General features: G+C 35.8%; 1 protein-coding gene across 11 annotated transcripts in view; it reads left to right on the top strand.

Annotated features, from left to right (window-relative positions):
* dab1a (DAB adaptor protein 1a) overlaps positions 1–25,228 on the top strand; it is a 196,963-nt gene that overhangs the window by 51,296 nt on the left and 120,439 nt on the right. For all 11 annotated transcript variants that reach the window (XM_059498945.1, XM_059498943.1, XM_059498941.1 and 8 more), the window contains exon 2: positions 5,542–5,742. In XM_059498945.1, coding sequence (XP_059354928.1) covers positions 5,676–5,742 — 67 coding nt within the window. In that variant the 5' untranslated portion in view covers positions 5,542–5,675. The remainder of the gene's footprint in view (positions 1–5,541; positions 5,743–25,228) is intronic.

Here is a 25,228-nt window from a genome sequence, read left to right as displayed (position 1 = left end):
TTCTCCTGATACAATGAGCCATGGTGCTCGTATGGGTGATGCAGGATTGATTACAGCATATTCTGTTGCATTTACCTTCTCCTATTCACTCCCATTTTGAATAAAGCTAAGGTGTTCTGGTTGCTTTTTTATTTTAAATTTGTTTATTTATTTATTTATTTTGTTGTCTTATTCTAGCATTGTTTTAGTTTAGTTAAGTTGTTTAGCTTAGTTTACTTTTCCAGAGTTTTAGTATTTTAGAGCTGCCACAATTAACTATTTAACCACCTAACTTTAAAAATCGTTAAGAATATATATTATTTTTTTTTCAACACTGTCTGGTGCTATTGTTATTTTATAGCATTTTAATGTTTAAAGCAGGTGGCTTGTAATGTTGTGATGCACCATTTACTAATGTACCACATTTTGAAACCTAAAACTACTGTATATTTGGCACATGTAAATATTCTTTACTTAGCCTATATTTCATACTTTTATGTTATATGTTTGGTCTGTGGGATTCTGTATTTGGCACATGTAAACATTGTCACATTCCTTACTTGCAGAATAAAAAAAAACAAAAACAAAAAGTATTTATGTACTATTTATATTTAATTTGTTGCCAGTTGAATGATATTCTAAATAGTTTTTGAGACATTAAAATATATTAAAATAATTGTTTTTAATTAATTTACAGTAGGTAAGCCTCAGTGTTTGTGCTGACTGTTTGATCCCGGCTGATCTGTAAACTACAGTGTTAGCAGGGTTCCTGTAAGACCGGCCGAGTGTGCACCAGTCCTTACGCCCGCTGCCGGCCGCAGCGCCTGGCACCGCGTGCCTGTTAGTGGTGGGTGATTTATGAGGATTAAGTGGGCTTGTTGGCAGCGTGCTACTTATGGGCATCCAATTTACTGCCTGTTTCGTCCTCCTCCTCTTGCCCTCCTTACTCTTCCATAGCTCCGTGGGTGCTGTAGTCCCTGGCATGGTGGATGATCCCTTAGACGTAGCGGGATGCACAGTTCTTTCAGGAGCATTTTATAGAGCATCAATTAGTCTTGGGAAGCATGAAGGAATTTTCCGTATGGTTTTGTATTAGCATCAGTTGTCCCAGTAGAAGTGGGAGGCATGGAATAGTGCTCCGCCAAGTTGATTTATGTGCTCTACTAAGCTCAAATGGTTCATCCAGAACCTGAAGTGCTAGTTTTGCCATTATTTGCCTACGAGTTCATGAAGTAATGACCAGCAGAAGTAATGTCAAGAGGACATAGGAGGTTGAATAGTATGACCTTGGTGAAGGAAATCAGTCTTTCCATTTGTGTTATCATTTGGCTATGCATACCGACCTGACTTTGTTTCAATGAAACTCTCCTTGTTCTTCAACCCCCATGAACTTTTAATCTGTTTTCACATTGGATTTCATTGACTGGTCCAAATCTGAATTTGAGTCCACCCTCTTCCCTCAGCGGGGCTCCTTCTCCTTGTAGTATTTAACCAAGATATGGCTGCAGTAAAAACACAGTAACAATGTGAAATATTATATTAAGCAAAATGAATGTCCTCAATAGTGATTCACTTTAGCAAATGAGGTTGGATTCATACCAGATGGAATCCATACCGGACAAGTGCAGAATAGATATGACAGAAATGAGGATATGAGCCTAATTCTTGCATCCTTAAAATAGTGAGCTTTGGTTTATTAAGCACATCTACTGTATGGAGTCCTATAGAGCTGTGTTTTATCTTGCCAAATGTTTCACTACATCTGTGGTCATTTCAGAAATAAACCGATTAAGAAAAAAAAAAAAACGAAACATGAAAGGCATCCACAAATGATACTCTCCTATGTCTACTGGCTTAGTCAACACATTTCTCTGGCTCACCCACTTTCCTCTCATGCTCTGAATGTGTGGCATGTCCCAGAGGAGACCTTAGCCTAGATATTAGAAATATCTCTCACGCCCCAGGAGAAAGATGCGCCAAACCTCGCCTTATGTCTTGTGGAGAAAGAGAGGATGGCAAATAACAGACAAACAGACTTTCCAGGAGAAAGCGTGTTTCTGAAATACTTTTTTTGTTACATGTTTTTTTTTTTTTTTTTTTGCTTCATCACAATGGTAACTGAGAGGTGACAGAGATAAATTATTAGGGAAAGAACAGTAAAAAAATTTGATGTTGCAAGTCAGACTCGAACCTGCTTTGTCCATGTGAGCATCATGGCCATGTGTTGACTGCCGTGCCACAATGTTCATTCTATTTTCTCAGTTTTTCTTCATGTTGGAAACAAAAGGTGAAACAAACATGGGTATTTTTACCCGAAAGTGACATTATGACATTTAGAGATTTTCAATGCAGGACAGTGAGCCAGCTGGGTTGAATAGTATCAAGGATTACGTGATTCCAGATGTACAGAATGAAGGTAAAGAAAAAAGGCTAATGAAAATGGAAAGAAAAAAGGCTGGAATGGGAAAATACTTAGCAGGGAACTCGCTCTCCCTCTCTCTGTGAGATAATGGCAGTAATTGGACTGACTCACAGCTCCTCTCTGTGTGTTTCTCTCAGATAAAGAGCGCCGTGTGACTCTCCACTGCTCTGCGACAGGCTCTCTCCATTTGGAATTAAATGTTCTGCATACAATATGTGGCGCGTGGCCAGGCAGTGGCTGAAGCTCAGGGCTGGAGCTCAAAATGAAATGGCTGTTTAAATCCCTTCGGTGGAGGCTTACAGTGGCCCTTACCCCGGCCTGCTGAGCGGAGCCCAGGACTTTAGGGGCTTTTTGCAGACTAGCCTCTCAAAACGACTGCACTCAGGCCTGATGTGTTTGGGCTTTAACTTTGCAATACATTTTATTTAGTTTTTTTGTGGGGCAGACAAATTCTACTGATTTACTGGTTTTAAGGCTTTACATTTTGGACGTGGGCTTGGAACTGACCATCTAAATCTCAACTAAAATACTCCGTATCAGTGCTGCAAGTAAATCTGATACTACCAAATATATTTAAAGGGATAGTTCCCCTAAAACTAGCAATTGTGTCATCATTCTCACCCTTATGACTTCCTAATTCTGTATGACCTTCTTTCTTCTTTTCACAAAAAAAAGAAAACAAAAAGAAAGAAAAGAAACATTTTTATACAGAAAATGACAGAAACACATGTACACATCGACGAGACCGGACAAACACTGAACTGAATGCAACTTATAAGGAGAACTAAAAAGAGGGTAATTGACGAGACACACCTGAACATGACACAATTAACACGAGACAGAAACTAGGTCACACAGAGAACATGAGGAATGAAAACGCAACATAATGAGTCCAGGGGAGTGACACATACATACTATACTTTTTTTCCTTATTTTAGTGTATTTTTTAATTTATATATATATATATATATATATATATATATATATATATATATATATATATATATATATATAGATAGATAGATAGATAGATAGATAGATAGATATTTAGATATTTAAATATTTATAATTATTTTATTTACATTTAAATATTTATGCATTTTTTTCTTTTTCTTTTTTTTAGTTATTTTAGTACTTTTTTATTTTATATATTGTCTTCTCAACTAGATGTACATTTTTTTTAAATAAGTTTATTTCAGTATAATATTTATATTGTATTATATTGTTTTATAATAGAATATGTATGTAGTTTTATTTTTCATTTATTTTATTTTTATGATTACCATTATTTAATTTTAGCTTTAATAATTTCAGTACGTCAGTTTAAACTCAAACAATTTAACCATTGCCTTGGCAACTAGCTGAAATAAAATAATATTATTTAAGTTATGGATTTTTTTTAACCCTATAATAACCTATTATGATAATAATCCTGCTCTATATGGACAAAACACACAGAGATCAAATCATACAGGTTCGGAAAAACATGAGGGTGATTAAATAATGAAGGAATTTAAATTTGTAGATTTGTTGGTTGTTTGTAGATTGTGTCGTGTCAGTCCAAAGACTCATGTCCTACATTTAGGTTGTTCTGCTCTGTTATGTCTTAGAGTCATCGACTCATCCCAGATACATCTCGTGGTGTATCGATTTCCAAGTGATACCATGTTGTTCGGTCGGTCTGCATGAGCAGTGAGCGACGGTCCCTGTGGTCTCCTCTTGGTCTGATTGCTGTTGTAGGGCAGAGCATGCTGAGGTTGAGCAGGTCTGATCTGCTGATGGCTCTGGCACCTGCAGTGATGCTACAATGCCACTGAGGCCAATTAACACATGAAAGGTGGTTGCCACTGCCAGAGAAAGAATGCAAAGGAGGGAATAGTGGAGGTGCACAGGAAAAGAAGCTTGCACTGTTTCCTCATGCGATGACAAGGTGAGAGGCGAAAGAGAAGCAAGAGAGAGCTGATGAAACAATTTAATGCTTCCTCTTGCCTCTTTCCCGCTGCGGGGAGAGGAAACACTGCGAGAAAACAAGCCAAAACCTCCTTCAGGAAGAGTGATGTCACACTTTCGAACATTATTAACATCAACAGTGTTACATTACATTGCCCTTCTAAAGTTTTGTATTTTCGTTTAATCCAGGCTTTAATATGTTCAAGATAAAGAAAGTGAAAAATCTTAAATGAAAGAAAGAATAATATATTTCATTTAATAGAAATAAATGTAATTTTTTTTGAACATAAACAAAAAACATTGAAACATTTTTTAAACATGTTTCCATTTTTTTAAACATAGTTATTTTACAGGAATATAAATATAAAATATATAGTTTTATTTTATTGTTTGAATATTTATGTTCTTTTTTTGTTGTTGTTTAGTTTAGTTTAGTTTGTTGTTTAGTTTCAGTTAGTTTGTTGTTTTAGTATGTCAAGTTAAACCAAACAAAAATGAATAATATTGCCTTATCTGAAATATTTTATTTTATTGCGTATAATATTTATAGTTTTCATATTTTATTATAATGGAATATTTATCATTTTAATTGTTATTATTATTAATATATTATTATTATTGCGCTAGTTTTTCAGAGAGAGAAAAAAAAGAGCTTTTGGTTTCAAGTGTAGATTTGTAACTGGGTTGTTTGCAAGTTTTATTAATAACTGCATATTTGCTTAAAGGTGATGTGTGTGATATTAAAATGCTTTGTTTTAGTAGTCCAGTATAATATATAGAGGAGAAAATGAAAAATACTGTAAGTGAGTCGAAGATAAAAAAAAGGAAAATCATTTAAAAATGAATTATATATTTCACAATACTAAAAAAAATAATTAATCAATTAACTTGTATTATTAATAATAAATATCACTTTTACAACCTGACATTTTGACCTTGACACAGTCTCGAGTCTCTGCTGGGGGCTTGTTTTGTATGTTTTTTTTTCCCTGCGTATTTCTATGGCTGTCAAATTTATCAATCTATAGAAATAAAAACAATACTTATAGAATTTGCATATTCAAGTCATTGTGTATGTATTAATTGAATTGTTATGGTATGTTATGTGGTAAATTATAACGAGTATTATAGTTATACTGTAATAATTTGGCTAAACATATTCAAAATGCCTTTTATCTGTTCACTTGCAGCCCTTGCTGGGAGTGAATGAGATGCCGTGTCGAGGCTAGAGGCAGCGGTGGACTGTTCCCGAGTCAGTGGAAAGCCCCTCTAGATGAGCCAGTCACAGCCACCCAGCTGCACGGTAAAGGAATAAGGATTTAATATGTCAACAGAGGCCGAGCTCCAGCCTGCTGCCAGACCCAGCGTCAGAAAGGATTCCAAGAAGAGAGGTACGAGCCCTCATACAGACACGTGTGTAAACAGACAAACACACTCACACCTGGGGGTTTGTTCAGTCTGCGGGGGTCAGCTTTAAAATCACAGTCCTACTGTGCAGATACTACACACACAAATATAAATCCACAGTGCCATAGGGCTAGAGCTGAAGTCTTGTTATTTGTCATTTTATTTGTGTGTCTGTGTTTTTTCATTTTCATTTTCATTATAATTTTAGTTAGTATTTTTTGGCATTTTAATTAATGTCTTTTGAATAATTTTTTTATTTATTTCAGTTTCAGTTAAGAACATCAACATAAAAATGAGAAATGTTGCAACTCACTGAAATAAATCTAAATACAGTTAATATAAATAAATATTTATAGATTTTTCATACGTGTATGTCTTTACATGCCCGCTGCTTTTGTATTTTTATGCTCATTTACAATATTTTCCATGTCGGCACCCTCATCTTAGCTGTGGTTCACACTCCTAATGGGGTACTCCGACAGATGTTTGGTGTGGGACCAGTGCCAAGGGTCCGGTTGGTCATTGTATGGCACTGCATAGAGGAGACAGACTGTTGCCTCTCTTGTTATAATGAGTGTTGTTGCACTGCCCTCTCGTGATGCACCACCTGTTCCTTAGTGGCCACACAATGGTGTTTTGTGCCAGGCTATGAGCCCATGAGACCGTAGCAGCACAGTTGCTTATTGCTTATTCTCTATCGCTAAATGCTTATTCTCAACCGGTCAACAGTAACAAACAACATCCACCTGTCTCTTCACCATCTTCACAACAAGCCTGACCCGCATCTCTGTTCCCTGTGGAAAGGATGTAATTGCATCTGCTGTCTCAAATGGTTTACCCTAGAAACCATTTGAGAGCGACAAACTATCACGATTCCATCTGTTTATGACCACAAAACACCACTAATCTGTTGCTAATGGCAATGACCTTGCGCCCCTGTGGGAACCAGTTTATTATGACTTACAGCATCAGGTTAATGACAGCTTTCTCCTCGTTCAAAGAAATGATCTGATCCTCTTATGAGCTGCTCTCTCCATACTGTACATGCCTTTCCCAGAATGCAGCAGTGGCCAACAGTGGAGAACGTAAAATCATACATGTTTGAAATGACATGAGGATGAATAAATGTTTTTTTGGGGGGTAATTGTTCCCTTTAAAACATTTAAGTATTTTACCTCAAATTCATCTCAAACAGTCAAATTAGACAAAAACTCTTGTCCTTGTCCTCAGAAAACTACTACGACTATCAAAAATCAATTTTGCACAACTTTCTTTTCTTTTTTTTTTTTACTACACTGTGTTGGGTCTGTCCAGTGTAAAATGTTGTTCATGAAGAAGAACAATCATTTGTAGACAGTAAAGACCACCCACCATCGTAATTATTAGGACACTGAAGACGAAGTCTCAGCATTACATCGGCGTAATGACATTGGTACAAACACACTGAGGTTTTAAACATGCCGATAAATTAATTTAGGAATAATGAACCAGGGTTTTATGTGCAGCTGGATCCCACAGGTCCAATAAGGGAGAGCATAATAAGAAGGAGTGTAAATACACACACACATCCACACAGACACACACACGTGAGAGTAAGTGCTCTTGAGGCAAGACATAATTAATATGAATATCATTAGGGCACATTATAACACTGCAACTAATAAATAAAGCGTTCGATGCTGTGTTGATGAGCTCATCTCAGCTGCATTAACCCCCTTTCACTACCAGTCTCTCACCCTCTTATTTGTTTTCCTAATTAATAATGCAAATAGGAATTAATAAACCCTATATTTAACCGCAGCTACTGAGGAACTGACAAGTGGCTATAGTGAAGTTTTTGTGTGTATAGTAAAAACCACTACATAAAATACTCTGTTCAGAATTATAATGTGAAATCTAAACAGGCTTGGTCATGTACTGGTTTAACACAACAGACTGCTAACTAAAAAAATAATAACTATTGACTACTAACAACAACAAAAAATCAGTGAAAACAAAATGTGTGTGTGTATATATATATATATATATATATATATATATAGCATATTGCAATTTTTTAAAGTTACATATGCAATATATTTTTCATATGATTTATTTTATTATTGTGTATATTTGTATATATTTTCGTGTTTATTTCATTTAAAATATCGTGGATAATCCACACTATAATGACTGCCTTAAATACTTACATTTTATAATTAAATGTAATGTAAATCTAATTTAACATCAAGATACATTTATGAGCAAGTGAATGGAACATTAAACATTTCACGTGGAAACTACTGTAAAATACAGCACCCAAATATTTGCAAAAATCTGTAAATAGTCACATTCTTCATGAAATAAGACTTTAGTTTATACACGGTGCAATACATGCTGGGAAATTAGCACGGGCGTGTTACTGTGGACATCACGCTATTACAGTTAATCTGTAGATTTACAATAGATTACTGTAATACAGTCAAATAATCTGTGTCATTTCCCAGCACATGCAGCTACATCAGTTTATTTTCTTCTCTTGAAGTCACAGTATACCGTTAATACAAATATATATAAAGTGGAATAAAAAGAAGGGGAAGAAAAGAGGAGGCCGCTTCCATAACGTTATGATTGCTCTTAATGTGTTCATGATCTTGTCGCGATTGAAGCTATATGATTGTATTTAAGCAAACTGCAATTTCTCACACATGCTTGTGTGGACCCTGCCTCCTTAATAAGATGCAACATTGTTATTGAGAACAGGGGGTGGCATGTTGTCTCTATTGTATTTTTAGAGAAGTTGTCAGATTCACACTGTACCTCCTGTCAAACAAACGCTTTAGTGGAAGACATACACATAAGAGCAGGGATATTAAATATATAGTGTATTGAGTGTGTCATTGAGTGCTGTGGTTTTGTTCGATAGAGATACCGTAATCACCAGAACTGAGTGCTTAATTGATTTGATTCTGAATGGTGCTGTGTTTTCTTGGACTGGTCTTTTGTAGAAGATATGGCTCACTGTCAGAGTTGACGTGCAGGGGTTTATTAAGCTCTGATACTGATCATTAAGCTGTCCAGATCTCTGTCTTTCTTTCCCATATTAACTTCCTTCATTCCATCTTTCCATCTAGACTTCCTTTTTTTTGCCACAAATCAGTGACTGGCAGCTTTAGAGGGAGGCTCATTGCCAGTGGGAGGGCAATGGCAACACAATTTAATCAAACATATGGAATAAGAATAAACATGGAAAGAATTTTTATAAATTAACAGGAACAGAACTGGAATGAAACCAATGCATTCTCTGTGCCAAAGCTTCTCTGTGCTCATTGGCTCAATGCATGTGACTGTTCTGTAATCTCCATTGATGTGCATCATTTAGAACATTTAGATAGAAAACAAGATGCAGTGGAATTTGAATATTAGAAAAGAAAATCTGAAAATGAAAGAAACCACTTTATTTTTTATTATTGGTATTATTATTCTCATTTTTTACTTCTACACTACTGTAGTTTGGTGAGATTGATATTAATTTATTTTGTGAAAGAAGTCTATAATACTCTCCAGGGCTACATTTATTTAATCAAAATATGGTAAAAACATTACATTGTTAAATATTATTAGAAAATGATCTAGTTTTTATTTGAATGTTTTCAAATGTATTCCTTTGATTGCAAGCTGAATTTTCAGCATCATTACTCCAGTCTTCAGTGTCGTGCGATCCTTCAGAAATCATTCTAATATGCTGATTTGCTGCTCAAGAAACATTTATTATTATTATCAAAATATACAAAAATATTTTTTTTTTTTTTTTGGAAACAAAAGATTCAAATAAAATAGTTGAAAAAAATAGTTCTATTTGAAATAGAAACATCTTTGTGAAGTTTAATTTAAATAATTTAAGGGCGCTTTAAAACAATTTAATGCATCATTTCTGAATAAAGTATATATTTGAAGAGTTTGGCTCTAAAACACAACAAACACAATTTTTTTAAATTGAGTTTCCACCAAAATCGGTATTGTTTTTGGTCAGTATTGAAAAGTCAAGTTAAAATTTTATGCAAATTGCGATATTCGCCAAGTTATTAGGTAATTTCTACCTTTTTTCCAAACCATGACAAACGCCAGTCTCCCCTTTTTTGCAGAATGCGATATATCCGCTCAACCAATCACATCGCACCATTCCACGCACTCTAGAGTCTAGACAGTAATGGTGGTGCTTTGAATACACTCCGCATCTTAGTTTTACTCATCTACTTTGTACTTTGTGATCAACAAACAAGGGCTGTGTGACGAGTGGGACGGGCCGAGAGCCGTGCCTCTCACTGGTCTTGAGTCTCACGGAGACTCGTGAAGTTCTCCTCCGTGGGACTCGAGACCAGTGAGTGGCGCAGGTGTCGCTCATTTCCATTTACTTCACCGGCCTTGACCTGTTCCTACGGTTCTCAGGCCCGCCCCACTCGTCACAGGCTGCACGATAAATCGCATGTGATTGTCATCTGCATCTCGTCAGTAAAGCTGGTTCTGTGATTAATAGTACAGTAAATCTCCATCACGTGCTTTTAGATGGAGTGACATTTAATACACAGAGCCATAGATCACTGACAAGCATCACTATATTGCGTTCATTAAATGAATCGCAATCGATTATGAGCATGATATTGCTTAGCTTATCATTGTTAGTGTTTTTATTAATGCCATTTATGTTTTTGTTAATACAGCACATAGCACTAGTCCACTAAATGAATTTAACATGGAAAAAATGAATGCACTTGACTTTTAGAAGCTGAAAATAAGGGAAATGTCATTTTGGAATTTCTGTCTTCTAATGTAATATTGTTGTTCATGTTCTTGTTCATGATGAAATTTTATTTTATGGCTGTAATTAATTTATAGCATTAAACAGATGACCCGCTGAATTCATTTTGAAAGCGATGAGTGATGGATGTATTTTTAGTCCAGTGCCCATATATAAGTATTGATTATGATATAATATAATTAGTATTGACCAAGTTCAGATTCTGATAAATAAATGGAGGATAATTGCATGTTGCTTATATTTGAAATGCCAACTGCTGCATTTGTTTTTATGTTTTGGTTCATATTTTATTTTATTAAAAAAAGAAAGAAAGAAAGAAAGAAAGAAAGAAAGAAAGAAAGAAAGAAGCGTATTTTATGAACCGAAGTGGAACAAAAATTGCTTTAAAGGTTGCTAGGGTGTGTTGGTTGGTTGCTTTTCTGGCCCGAATGATCTCACCCTCTATGATATTCTGTTTTTTTGGTTAGATTCCAATCCCTCCTTTAGTGTAAACTTTGTCACCAATGTCATTATCCACCATTTTAGCATCCATCATGTTTAAAAAAAAAGAAGAAGAAAAAAAGTCTGATTAGTGATTTGAGGTTGGGGTGTGTTTCATTTTTGAAAGTCAAAAGTGATGGTTTCCCCTTTAAAAAGTTGATTGTCATTTTAAGATTTATACTTCCTTTTCCTAACTTTAAAATAATCAGATATGCTTGGAAATATTATATTTGTAAAGCAGAAAGGCTGAGGAGAGACGTGAAGTTCTGACAGGTCTCAGGAGGGAGCATATGGTGTGTGGTGATTAACACGATGAGGAGAGATTTTGGACCTTTTGTCACGGTGACACAGATGAAGATCTAGACCCAAATAAAGATCTTAAATTAGTAATTCATACAGATACTCTGTGATATGCTTCAGAGACCGACATCCCTTAGCCTAAGGGCAAAGAGAAAGACACCCGGCTGATGAAACACTAATGAAATATTATGTCAAGCTGTCTGTGACCCAGGTGAAGTTTTAAGTCCTTCACGAATTTAGGAAGTTTTCAGTTTTAATTTGTGAATTACCATAGCAGTCCTCCTTAGGCCTCACACAGAGTGACAGGGGCGCAAAAAGTGGGTGTAATTAACTGGGATCATGCTGGGTTTTCATCCAACTAGTCACATGAATTCACATGAATTTGAACTTAGCGAAACATGATTGGAAAAGGTTGATAGGAGACGATGTGTTTTGATTATTTGGCCAGGTGTTTACACTCAGTATGGGCTATGGATGAACAAGGAGATGACAGGTTTTTATTTATTTATTATTTTTTTTATTTTTTATTTTTTTTACAGTTAATAATAGTAATATTAATGCTATGTTAATGCTACAGTATTTTAGATAGAAAACAACCACCAGGTGATGGCAATGCAATAGCCTGCCATCACCTCCAAGGGCAAATTATTAGTTATTGTAGTTATTCTGCTGCATATCCTGGAAGCATTTAGTAACAATATGTATAGTTGCTACAGTACAGTATATTATCAAATAAAACATTTGTTTGAAACCCAGCTATAGATCTTTTATTTATTTGCTTGTCTGTTTGTATTTGTATTTTATTTTACAAAAACAGCACAAGAAGTTATCTTTTACAGAGCTTTCCTTTCTTTTTTTTCAAAGCATCTGATTTATATCAAAATTTTCCACCAATACATGGCCACTGCTAAGGCCCCTTTTTGCCCTGTTGTGTATGTACAATTATGTGCATTATTGCAGTTATTCTGCTGAGTCTTCTGGCAGCATGCAATATGTATAATTGTTACAGTACTTTACCCAAAGCAAGAAGGTCAATTAACTGGAACAACATGGAATACAAGATACCATGGGCTATTTCACATTCTTTTCAGTCATTTTGTATTATGTTAGTGCTTAAAAAAGTGAAACATTTGTATAAAATTGATATGAAACCCAGCTACAATTATTATATATATATTTCTTTTAATCGCTTATGAAGTTTGGATTTCTTGCTAACTCACTGTATTTAATGTCGTTAATTATTCTTCAGAAAGCCTATTTCCCCTTAAAGCCTCTGATTTGTTTTCCCTCTATAAACGGCCGCTGCCAAGGTCACTTTTTGCCCTGTTTATGTCTCTCTAATCAAAATGCCACTGCATTTATGTTTTTTAATGTTTTATGTCTTATTTCATAGCCTTGACATTTGTTTTGATTGCCTTGATTGTCTTGAACGACCCCTCTGGAGTCAATATACATAGAATGATGTGATTTGAATTTAAAAGTACAGCAGAAATTTCCAGAATGCCTAAAATATGACAACAGCACTACATTCGCCAAGAGTGATTACCTGATTCTCTCCTCCTACCTTTGTACAACCTTTGTGCACTAATGTGTAACCATTCGCCACATTTAAATGAGACCTTTGACACTATGGTTGCATAACTGATATGATGACACAGAAACATGCTTGAATTTTAAGTGACAATATTTCCCTCAGAGGCAGGGAACGAGACAGCGTGCATTTTCTTGTGGGGATCCTCACGCCCCATTTGCTTTCGCCCTCAGGTTTCTCTCTCTCTCTCGCTGCCTCTCCTTCACCGCTGTAATTAAGTGAAAATTTATGTGCGATTTTTCCATCTGACGATCAAGGATAATCACAGCATATTACAACACAGCCTGCTGAGATGGGTAAGCAAACAGCGCACGGCAGAAAGACTGTGTTTGTGTGTCTTTTAATATGAGCAATTGTTGCATTAGACTGCAGTTATGTGTTTAGGATTTACTTTAAATATTTGTTTTATTTATTTGGATGTGTATCTGTATTTAATATTGATTGTGCAAAGCAAAAAGCATTTTATACTCATTATTACATGCTCAATTTACCATCTCTCAGACTACAAGACCCCATGATGAGCAGTTTACTTTCCTGTTGATGCATTTCCCGTTGAAACAGCATGAAGAAGGGCTTGTGATTGGAAAAAAGGGCTTTACAGGGCATGTGATTGGACAAAAAATCGATGTGGTTCAGTATGACTCATCAATATTTTTGGTCTGTTTACCTGGAAGAGAAATGTAATGTAATTCCTATATAGTTTGGATGGACTGTTTCCCTTTGTGATTTACTGTACCTCACGGTTCATCCTCACAGAGAAGCTTCTGTGGATGGGTTTTACTGATAAGATCTTTATGAATTGACCAGTGAGCTGATTTTGGTGTGTGGGGTTTGTAAGATACCGAATGCATGTTGTTGGGGACATTGTGGCTGTTTGTAGAGCAGCGATTACTAGATGAAAATATGGCTTGTGTTATGTTTGTGTGGATGAGTGCTATAACACTAATCTGGCTGAAGTTGTCCTGGAACAGTCTAGAATACCTTCAAAATCTAGGTCACTCAGACTCTCACATGCAAACACACACACACACACACGATAAACCCTGGAGCTGTCCATTTCTAGAGGCGAGATGTCCTCTGGGCATTTGTTCATGACACATAATCACACAGAGAAAGAGAGCCAGAAAACAAGAAGATAGTATGCTCACTACCTAGAAAGCATGTTTATGCATCACACATGCTCCCAACATAACATCCTTCCAAAAAGAAGGTTCCTTCTAAAAACATTTGTCCAAATTCTGAGGTAGCAATGCATGTGCAACAAGCTCAGAATTTATTTATTTATTTTGATAAAAAATGGCAGTTTATAATTCAACCCAGACTCATTGGAAAAACACACCTGGAGCGACATTTCTGCAAAATTATATTATGTTGTATTTTGCAAAAGTGAATCTTAAATTTGGAACCGATGTGGTGAATCTATCAGTGTTATATGTTGGCTGTCAGGGTTGGGCCGATAGACGATGGCATCGTGATGCCCCCTGCACACCCCCCCCCCCCCCCCCCCCGCTCCTTTTTGAATGCACGGTCGCTTTTTAGTTTCACAATCACTTTCGAGAGTTGCGATTGCAAGTCCTCTGTTTATACTATTGAGTGGCAGTACTTACCACATATTTTACAAGAATATGTGTTTGTCAGTGGTACTGAGGATCTGCAAATCATTCGCCATCATCCTCAGTCCCCTCTCCTTACACAGTGTCTACACCAGATACAAAAGTTGTCATGTTGTGCCACATCAGCTAAAGACTTCTACACTGATTGCTACAAAGGGACCGTTGAAAATCATTTGAAATTTGTGTCAGTATGTCATAAATATAACAGGGAAGCAGTTTACTGGCAGGAATTTGGGGTATCATGCCGCGCCACATTCATGTAGAGAGCATCACTGATTATAATAAGTTCTATTGACTGATCTATATATAATGAATCTCTATACCATACCCCATCCCCCCCTCTCGCCCCCACCAATGTCATCGTCCATTGCAATGTTTCACTGTAGATTTGAAGACATCATCCAATCCTATTGGCTGTTGTATGTATCATGGCATGAAAAGTCAATCTTCTGCCATGTTTGAAAATAACAACCTAAACCTAACTGATAGTGTTAACCAAAGCTAAAGTGACGCATTTGCTGAAGTAGCAGTACCATTTTAACTTGCTTCTACAAAAAAAATAAAAAAAATAAACATGACTCATAACTGAGGACTTCGCATTGCAAGTGTACCAGGTGCGCTATCAAACAAGTTTACTATGTTAGAAAAACCATTCAAAAATGGATCTGGTTATTTGATGCAAACATCAAAATGTATTAGTTTATAAATTAAGCACTATGGTAAAACTATTATGTCATAACGTCATATTGTGCAAGGAACTGCGCAAAGGTAATGCTTTTTCAACTGATAATCTGCACTGTAATTATTATTTTGTTAAAAGCCAAATTTATACTTCTGCGTCAAACCTACACCATAGCCTACGCATAGACGCACACCCTACACCGTAGCCTGATGTGCACCTCTCCAAAAATCTAACAGCGCATCAATTCTACGTGGACCGCAAGCACTGTGATTGGTCTACTAGAATCCCTCTCTCCATCTGTACTTGAGTTTTTTGTGTTTATGTGCACTTTAATATATTTTAACATTACACCTTCTTATATAAAATAAAGCAAAGCAAAGAAGTCTTATCAAATTAATTATACTACATAGCATTATACAATAGTATACAGTATGCCATATTCTCCTTTTCCATCATTTTCTTTTTTTTTGTATTTTAAAAGGGGCCATATGATGCTGCTAAAAATAACATTATTTTGTGTATTTGGTGTAATAAACCTTATGCGGTTTGAGGTTCAAAAAACGCATTATTTTTCTGTACATTATTGTTTTTCCTCTATGCCCCCCGCCTTCTGAAACGCATCGATTTTTACAAGGCTCATTGGTTTGAAAAGCATGGAGTGATGTGATTGGCCAGCTATCCAGTGCATTGTGATTGGTCGAATACCTCAAGCGTGTGGCGAAATGTTACTCCCCTTAACATATTGTGATCCCCTGTCTGGCCGGAGCGATGAGACATAAACATTTAACCCCATCATAAACATGGTTTCTAGTCGTGTCCTCTTTTGGAAGGCCAAACAAAGTAGTTTTGCTTTCTCAACGAAACAGCATCACACACCGCGGCCTTGAATGAGCAGTGGCCGGAGTCCTAGAGTTATCCACAGCCTACAGTGAGCGGAGGCTGATCGATTCTATGAAGGAGCTTGCGGCAACCACATGTGATGACCCCGGGCTGGACCCTGCTTCATCCACGGTGAAAGCCGATTCTGGCGATCCACAGTGAAAAGTTGATGTATTTCCTCAGCGACCAGCACGGATCAGCTCCAGGCATGACGAAGCAGATATCTCTTACCTCTTTTTGGAAAGCTTTCACAACCAAACACACAGTGTCTATACAACATGGCGGCAACGGCAACAACAATACTACAATGAGAATGAAAGGTATGCCTTCTTTTTTTGCTTGAACATCTGGGCGAAGTTATGCAAATCTTCCCCCATAGTGATGTAGAGATGTGGGGGCATGTTAGAATGAGCTGTTTTAGGGTGGTGTGGGCGAGTCTTACATTTTATTAAGAATATCTCTTTGGATTTTAGACTTTAGTCTTTGAAACTTTACAGGTCTTCTTCATGCACCAAAAACTTGTAAAACTCCAAAGAGTGAGGAAAAATTTTAATCGCATCATATGACCCCTTTAAATAATGATTTAATAATTTGATATATATTTGGTCAACGCGAACAACGGCGCAGAAGTATAAATTAAAACTAACGCATAGCCTACGGTGTGGAGGCTACGGCGTAGGTCTGACACAGAAGGATAAATCAACCTTAAAAAGGAATAAATGTTGTTGGTTTTTTTTACCTCCACTAGTGGTAACTCCATCAAGTTGTATGTACTTTATAGGTATATTTTTGGAGTTTTGCTAAAATGCTGATGCATTTTTAATTGAGCTGATGTTGTTAGGCATTTACTTGTTTAAAATATTTCAGTTTAAATATAAAATCTTAATCAAATGTGTTATTTTACAATATTTATGTTTATTAAGCAATATTCTTTAAGCATCAAGCTAAGTGGCATGATAATGTCATGCCTTAACCGGCAGCTACTTATGTAGACAGTAGAAGGCAAATGCAATTAGGTTTTGCAACAGTTTGTTATAGGCATATCATTTCTGATTCGTGGTACAGACAGTAGCTTCACCCCAGAGAAACTGTCATTCCAACCCTTTTAAAATTCAGCTCATACTGCTTTTATACACTGGTGTGTTCATTTGATTCTTTTATAAGGCAAGATGGAAAGGCCAAGGGAGGACACAGAGTTGAAGAATGAATGTGTGCAAGTTAGATCAAAATAGCATATACTGTATATTCCTCAGAAAGAGCTTGTCATACTGCTGCTACATACATCTGAACACAGAACATAAAGAATATCTAATAGCAATATCCATTCATAACCACCCGCTACCTCAAACAGAACAGGAGGTAAATGTGTCATATAAACATAAATATAAATAAAACATAAATAAACTTTGGATTTTTTCATAAATGTATCCTTCAACCTGCAGCTACAATTGTTTATTTATTTATTCTGATTCTGACTTGGTAACTTCATGTTGCCATGGATACATTGACTGGCCGAGAACATGCATTCAGTCAGGAGCTCAGCTTACTTTGGCAGCAAAAAATTTTTTTATCTCAAATGAAGCCGCTCAGTATTGGTGCCCATTATTTTTATATTCTCTCTTTTTTGTTTAATTTCAGTTTAGGTTTTATTTATTTTATGTTATTTTGTCTTTTTTTAATTATTATTATTAGTTTTTGTTTAAAAAATATATCTACCGGTAATTAGCTTTAATTGATTAATTTATTATACCAGTTTTAGTGTTAGTAACTTTGGAACCTCAAGATTAAACTTATTTGTTTCAGTTGGTTGCCAAAGCAAAGTTGATCATTTTTGTTTGTTTTCTACGCTTTAGTTTAGTTTAGTTTTTTTTTTTTTTATCTAATTTTCATATTTTATTTCAGCTGTATTTCAATCACTGAAAATTATTATTATTATTGTTATTTATTTATTTTTTTTAGTTAACGACAGTGGAACAACCTCATCAAGTTCAGACATTTTCAGGGTTCTGCAAAATTCACACTGATTATTTTTCTGCAAATCTGTCATGAAAAAAAAAAAACATCTATTGTTGTGAACTCTAAACGACCTAGTGTATCAGTTTATTGAGATGCATAAATATTTCAATCAGTGGTATTTAATAGTATTCCCATAAGTGGTACTTTATTTATTCATGTATGTTTATTTATAATAATTATTATGTATTTTTTATTTACGACTTTTCAAGGGCCCTGGCCCCCCTGTTTTTATCCATTGGTTTGGATTACCTTTGCTGTCATCTAACCCTCACTTAAAGTTAAATTTTAATAACAGTAATAAATTATAGCACTATTATTTATTTGTTATTATTTTTTTATTGATATGATATATCACTGAATATCAATATGAATATCAGTGTTTCATACTCTGCAATGATGTGATGCCTAAATTTAATTGTAGCGTATGAAACTTTATTTATATTTGTAGAGTTTATGCAAACAACATATATTTTCTTTCTTTTGTTTTCTTTTCTTTTTTTTTTATCGACCAGAACATGAAATAATTATTGGCTTAACAATATCAACTAGAATGTTAATATCAATTTTTATTGTTGTAATTATTAGTATTAATAATTCAGTCAATTACATGACAGGGTTAGTCATGTGATCTCAAAAAGGTGGCATATGTGAGCTGGTGACCACTACATAAGATAAATGCAGTACATTTTAATAAATCATATGATTTCAGTATTAATTTAATGTTAGTGTACCTAATTTCAGTGACATTTCTCAGAATAACCACTGTTAATGTCTGTTTTAATTAGCTAATATATTGCATTGTGTACCTTTAAATGTGAGATTCCGAGGTCCACGTAATTGAGAATGAATTATGATTAATGATAGTCAAAGATAGTTTTAGTTGTTTTTGGCAGTCATTCTCTGACAGGTATGAAAGGCATTCAGAAATCAGCGTTGAAAAGACACATTGAGTTGCCTGTTGCTATCTCTGATTGTACATCTTTCAGATCAGACATCATTCAGTGACTCAGACTGCTGTCATTTTCTAACCTATTCAGCTCTATGACAGATTAAACAAAACCGATGCTGTTCATAATGAAATGATTCTGATTTCCTCTTTGTATTCTCTCATTAGCCCTGTTCTCTGATATGTTTTAATAAACTTCACTGTCATTACAAGCCTGCCTGGATGATATGTCCACGTCTATGTGCTTGCGTGTGTACGTATGTATGCCCCTGTGGACATGTTTAATGCAGCTGTGTGTGTGTGTGATGCATTTATTTGGTAGCAGCCTAATCAGATAGCAGTAATTGTGTTTACCCTACTAAGAGAACATGTGCGCAGTAATTGGTGCCTTGATTAGATCCGCTGTGGCTGCGAGTCTGCTATGCAATCTCCTATTAAAAATCGCATTTGAAATAGGACGAGCAGGCTGTGGCTTCACACTATTTGGTGTTCACTAATTCTGCCTTAGTGACGTAGATCTAAGTCAGGTGAGATGGCGTATTGAATTGAACGCACTGTACTTCTATCCTTCACAGCCTAGTTTTCATTCCTGTCACAAATTAAATAAGGTGCAAACCTGACTAAGGTCTATACAGAGCGGGTCGGATGGATACAACATGTCCTAAATGTCACAAGAACTAAAATTATGTGTAAAATGATGAAATGTCCTCAAACATTGTAATGTGTGTGTAGCACCTTCTACTCTGCACAGTGCGGTCAGATAGACATGTAGACCATTCCAAACTCATGGCATGCTTTAAGACAATAAGCATGCTCATTTAATTAGTTAGTTAGATAGTTAATTAGTTTAATATGGAAGTATGGAACTACCATATAATTACAGTACCATTTAAAATTTGGATTAAGGTAAGATTTTTTTGTGTTTTTGAAAGAAAACATTTTAAGGCTCACCAAGGCTGCAAAAACAAAACAAAAAAAAAAAAAAAAACAGTAATACTGTGAAATATTATTACAAATTACAATAACTGTTTTATTTGAATGTGTTTTAAAATGTTATTTAGTCCTATGATGGCAAAGCGGAATTTTCAGCATCATTACTCCAGTCTTCAGTGTCACATGATTCTTCAGAAATCATTCCATTATTCTGATTCGCTGCTCAAGAAACATTTATTATTATTATCAATGTTGAAAACAGTTGTGCTGCTTAAAGGGGACAATTCAAAAATTCACTTTTACATGGTTTTTATATATAAATGTGTCTAGCAGTGGGTGGAAACATCCACCCTACAATGATCTATTCACTTTTCACCTATCCATCTATTCACTACATCCCTCCAAAGCCTAAACAGACTCAATTATCAAGTCGTTTTGATTTTCTGAGCAATATGACAACATACTGATCAAGCCTTGGCCGCAGCCGCTGATGGTATATTATGTCACACTTCACACTGGCAAGTCTCTAGTAAGTTTCTTCTGTGTGTAAAGACGCTGCAGGCTGTGATGTAGCACAAATCCGTGAATAAATGTTCTGAAGTATAATAAACTTAAACAGATTTCCCATCCCTTTTATAGAGGATGTATAAAGAGGAGACTTTTTCGAACTTTCGTAACAACCAGTGATGGAGGAGAAAACCTGCATAATTTGTTAAATACTACTGTTATTATGTCATTAAATATAGTTTTCAGGTGAGAATATAGTTTAAGACTCAAGTATTTGGTTTATTTATAAAACAACACCTATTTGATAATTTGCTTTGTCGATTTCTGAGATTAGTGGTCATGTATCCCACGGACAGCAGCCTTACATCGGCTAGTCATTCTGACATTTGCATGCAATATAATTTGTTTTATAAGTTTATCTGACAGGCAGTCTTTAGTCTCTGGTTTTGGCCTATGGTCTAAAGGTAATCAAAGAGTGTATGGGGTGAGCAGAGCTCATTAGCATTTAAAGAGACTGGTCACTGTGAAAAAAAGCTGTTTTATACAAGGTAAAAAAAAAGGTAAATCAACACCTTTTTTACCATGTCAAAAACAGCTTTGTCTACTATTGAGGATTTAAAAAAAAATATATATATATAACATATATAACATATATATATATATATATATGTTAGAGACATTTCATGAAGACCCTAAAGAATTATACCAACTTCTGGAAAATTTACAATAGACAGTATATATGTGTATGTGCATTTTGATCAATGTTATGCACCCTTGCTGGATTAAAGTATTGATTTTCTTTCTTTCTTTCTTTTAAATGATTCCAAACATTTGAATAGTTTATATGCATTTGTGATCTATGCTAATGCTAGTAGTAAAATGTGTTTCCATGTGTTACTAAATTACATTTAATTGTGTTACGCATCATATGTGTGGTGTCAAGGAGATTTGGAGGAAGTCTGTGCAGAATGTGAGGAATCTTTCCGCCTCACGGTATGGGTTCTGCTCCACTCTGTTTGTGAAACTAATTGCCTTGTAATTAAAATGATGCTAAGATGTGAAGAATAAATCTGCTCATGTTTATCTCTTCTCCTCTCTTTCTGCTTCTGACTCTTTCTCGCTCTCGTTCTCCCATTTGTCTTTCTCCTTCTGGGTTCTGAGGGACAGTTGATGTAGAAGGCTAAAGATATCGGCCCAGTGTGTGTGTGTGTGTGACACTGCAGCAGCAGTTGGCTGTGAGTGTAATTAAATGTGAAGGTGGAAGAGAGAGGAGTGAATTGCAGATTCATTTATCTTCTGCCAGTCAGATGGATACGGTGAGTGCATATGAGGATGGCTGGCAGTTATTCGTACAGCGCTGAACTGGAATTTGAGTGATGCAGTTTGCTGATTGAACTTCAGAGTGAAGTAAGAGAGGAGCAGCATGGTTATAGTGTCATGTAGCAGTGTTGAAATCTCTCTCTTTCTCTCTGGTTTCTGCACATGTTGGACACAGTTGGCAGCAGATACATTATTTTCTTTCTCACTCCTCTGGGAAACCATGTATTTTTGCCAATTCAGAGCCAACAAGACCAGCGTGGTGTTGCCAGCGTGGTGTATAAAAATGTAGCTTGGTGCTGGTCTAGTTGACATTTTACTTGCTCTGACAAGATTTTTACTGGTCCCAGCACAAAATAATTTTTAGCAATGTAATTTCGAGACATTCCAAAACACTGCAAAACCTGTTTTAGTTTGTAGACCTCGGGGTTGCGTTTTAGTTTAAATGGACCAAAATTGCGACTTTTGAAAACGATCTAAACAACATTCGCTCTGTTACGGTGTAAACAGTAACATCATGCTCATTGTTGTACCTGCATGAATGGTCATGTGGCATGTGTTTTCGGTTGTGTAGTGTAGATGGGGGAACGTTTCTGAAATGCAATGAAAACGCAAGTGTAGACGTGGATTATTTTCATTTTAAAACGCCATTTTAAAATGAAAACGCACTAGTGTAAACTGGACCTTAGACTGTAATAGTGAACTAGTGAGTAGATGAGTTTACCTGTTCGGTGTGATGATGTTTAATGGCCATGACAACCTCTGCAGTACCATTTAGCAAGACAAGTAAAAGTAAAGTGATTTTTTATGTAAGTATTTTATGTCATAGAATAAAACATGAAAATATCTTAAACTTGGTTGAAGCATAGACATGCATTTAATTAAAAATCCAATCCAATTGGCTTCAAGACAATGGAATCATAAGTGCTAAAGTGCTAACTTGTTTCTAGGTTCTGGGCTGTTTTATGCACTTCCCTCAACAGTCTTAGGGAGAAAAAATAAAATAAATTAACAAAATATAAATAAATCAAGAAACCATCTGGTCTGCTCGTCTTACTGGTTTTCCAACCGAGTCTGGCTGGCTGGCTTTAGAAGAGTCCACCCAGTGAAACCAGCTAAACTCCAGCTTGTCCAGTTAAAGACTAACTTGGGCATACTGGGAGACCATCTTAAACAGTTAATACCAGAAAACCAGCTTAGGCTTGTTTGAAAAACAATACACACCCTCAATATAAAAAACCAACACACTATGGCGTATGTGCTCTGTATTGGTGCATTGTGGGAAATTACCGTTGTACCTTCTGTCCACTTCTCAGTGAGTCAAACCCAATACACCCACAGCTCTGTGTTCTCTTGAGAGCCATGTTGATGAGTGGACCTCAGGACATGCCACACTCCGGTCAACATGTCAGATCACTGGTGTGATTCAGTGGCTCGCTGTAGGGGAATGACGTTAGAGGACACAAGAAGGCATAAGGAGAGTGAGCGGGGGATAAATACTCCTGACACACACATATTCACCGCCACGGATGCACAAACTTTGAAAGTTCTGCTCGGCTGACTCATAAGTAGTGGCCATTCTTCACCCCATCTGCTGCTATCTGTCCTTCTCAAGACAGGAAAGGTGGGCACTTCTTTCTCCTTTCTTTCCACTCGCCTGTTTTCATCTGTTAACTTCTCTTATTTTTATTTATTTATTTATTTATTTTGATCCTTTCAAACAGGATCTGGTGGATGAGTGTGATTTTGGCAAGCAGGAGAACCTGGATCAGCATCTTTTTGAGCATTTTTTCTTGAAAAGTTCTGTGTGTCCTTACCAGACTTGACACAATGACCCTTAAAACCATAAATCATGCATTTTCCCTGTTAATCTTCCAAGATTTTCTCCTAAACAGCCACAACAAGTGATGAATTTCACACTCTTTCAGACTCTTAAGCACACCTAAGCTACAGTACATTTATTTAGTAAAATGCAGTGTTGATAAATTGAATCTATCACAGTAAACCGAATGTTTTAAGTTTGCCAAGGCATAAAAATAGATGTACAAGTTGTACAACACATGTAACTTCACATTCCTAACTGTCTGCACTTTGTAACATCAAGGCAAAATTTAACATTCATTGAGGACATGAAATTTACTGATGCTTTAAACTCTCTTGTATCAATTAAATAATCTAGCCCTTTTCTCTACAGTCCTGTTAATCAGCCCATAACCACTTTCCTCATGGTAGCACTGCTCTTTCTAATCGACATCCCCAGAGTCACCTCAACTTGTCCCTGTTTCATGGCTCCAGCCTGGAGCTGTAGCAGTGTCTCCTTGTTAGGCACCTCATATTGATTGCCTACACTTCCCACAAAAGAACCTTAAAATGCACTTTATTATTGGTTACATGTCCTTTAAAGTTTATTGAGTGACATTTTAATTTATTTAATTAATTGGTTGATGTTTTATATATTGTCCATGCTCATTTCTTACATACATACTATTTATCAAATCTTTCATATTTAAAATACTAATAATTTAATAACACTGTTAATCTTTAGCTAATCTCAAAATGAATATGCATTTTGTACTGTATATTTATCTATATTACAACATCTATTACAGAGCCCAGCGTAGGTTCTGATTCTGTCTAACATCTTATTTTGTGTTCCACTGAAGAAAGAAAGTCACATGGGTTATGGGTTACTACAACATAATGTTGAATTTGGGTGAACTGTTCCTTTAACAGAAGTCTGTTGGTGACGTGAGGTTGTGTGACTCTTGGCAGAGGTTAATGTGCTAACACACTGGCCATGTGGTTTGAGAGATGAGTTGGCAGCAAGTACAAGCAGTAGCCTAGAACAGGGAAGACTACTGTATGACAATACAGCATGAAGACAGAAATGAAGAATTCTCTTTGACCTGAGCATCTGCTGCTTTCATTGGGAGAGACTGGCATGTTGACAATAGAGTTCACTGTAAAGGCAGTTGTGTAGAAATGACTTAACCATTACTCAAAATTAACCATTTGATGGTGAAAACATGACATATCAATAACTGGCACATTTTGGCACACATTTGGAGGATGTGTGTAATCATAATGACAACAGCATTTCTCCCAGGAACATTTCCAAACATTGTTTTGCAAAATAAAAGTGGGTTTTGGAAACATTTATAGTAGAGCTTTTGTCACTGTGGGATGTAATATAAAAGTTTAATATGTTATTTTAGATGTTACTCTCTGTTTACTTGGTGTTTTTGGCCTGTTTGACATATTTTTAAACAGTTACAGAGATAAAGAGAAAGGACATTTTAAAATTAATTTAACTCTATGAGCACCACAGCTTAATAAGCTATACTGTAGCTTTAAGTAGTCTGTTTTTTCATATTTACAGTACAGACCAAAAGTTCTCATTCAAAGAGT

The sequence above is a fragment of the Carassius carassius genome, chromosome 18 (assembly GCF_963082965.1).
Source record: "Carassius carassius chromosome 18, fCarCar2.1, whole genome shotgun sequence".
Classification (NCBI taxonomy): Eukaryota; Metazoa; Chordata; class Actinopteri; order Cypriniformes; family Cyprinidae; genus Carassius; species Carassius carassius.
Note: the sequence above shows the minus strand (reverse complement) of the source record. Positions and strands in the feature narration are given on the sequence as shown.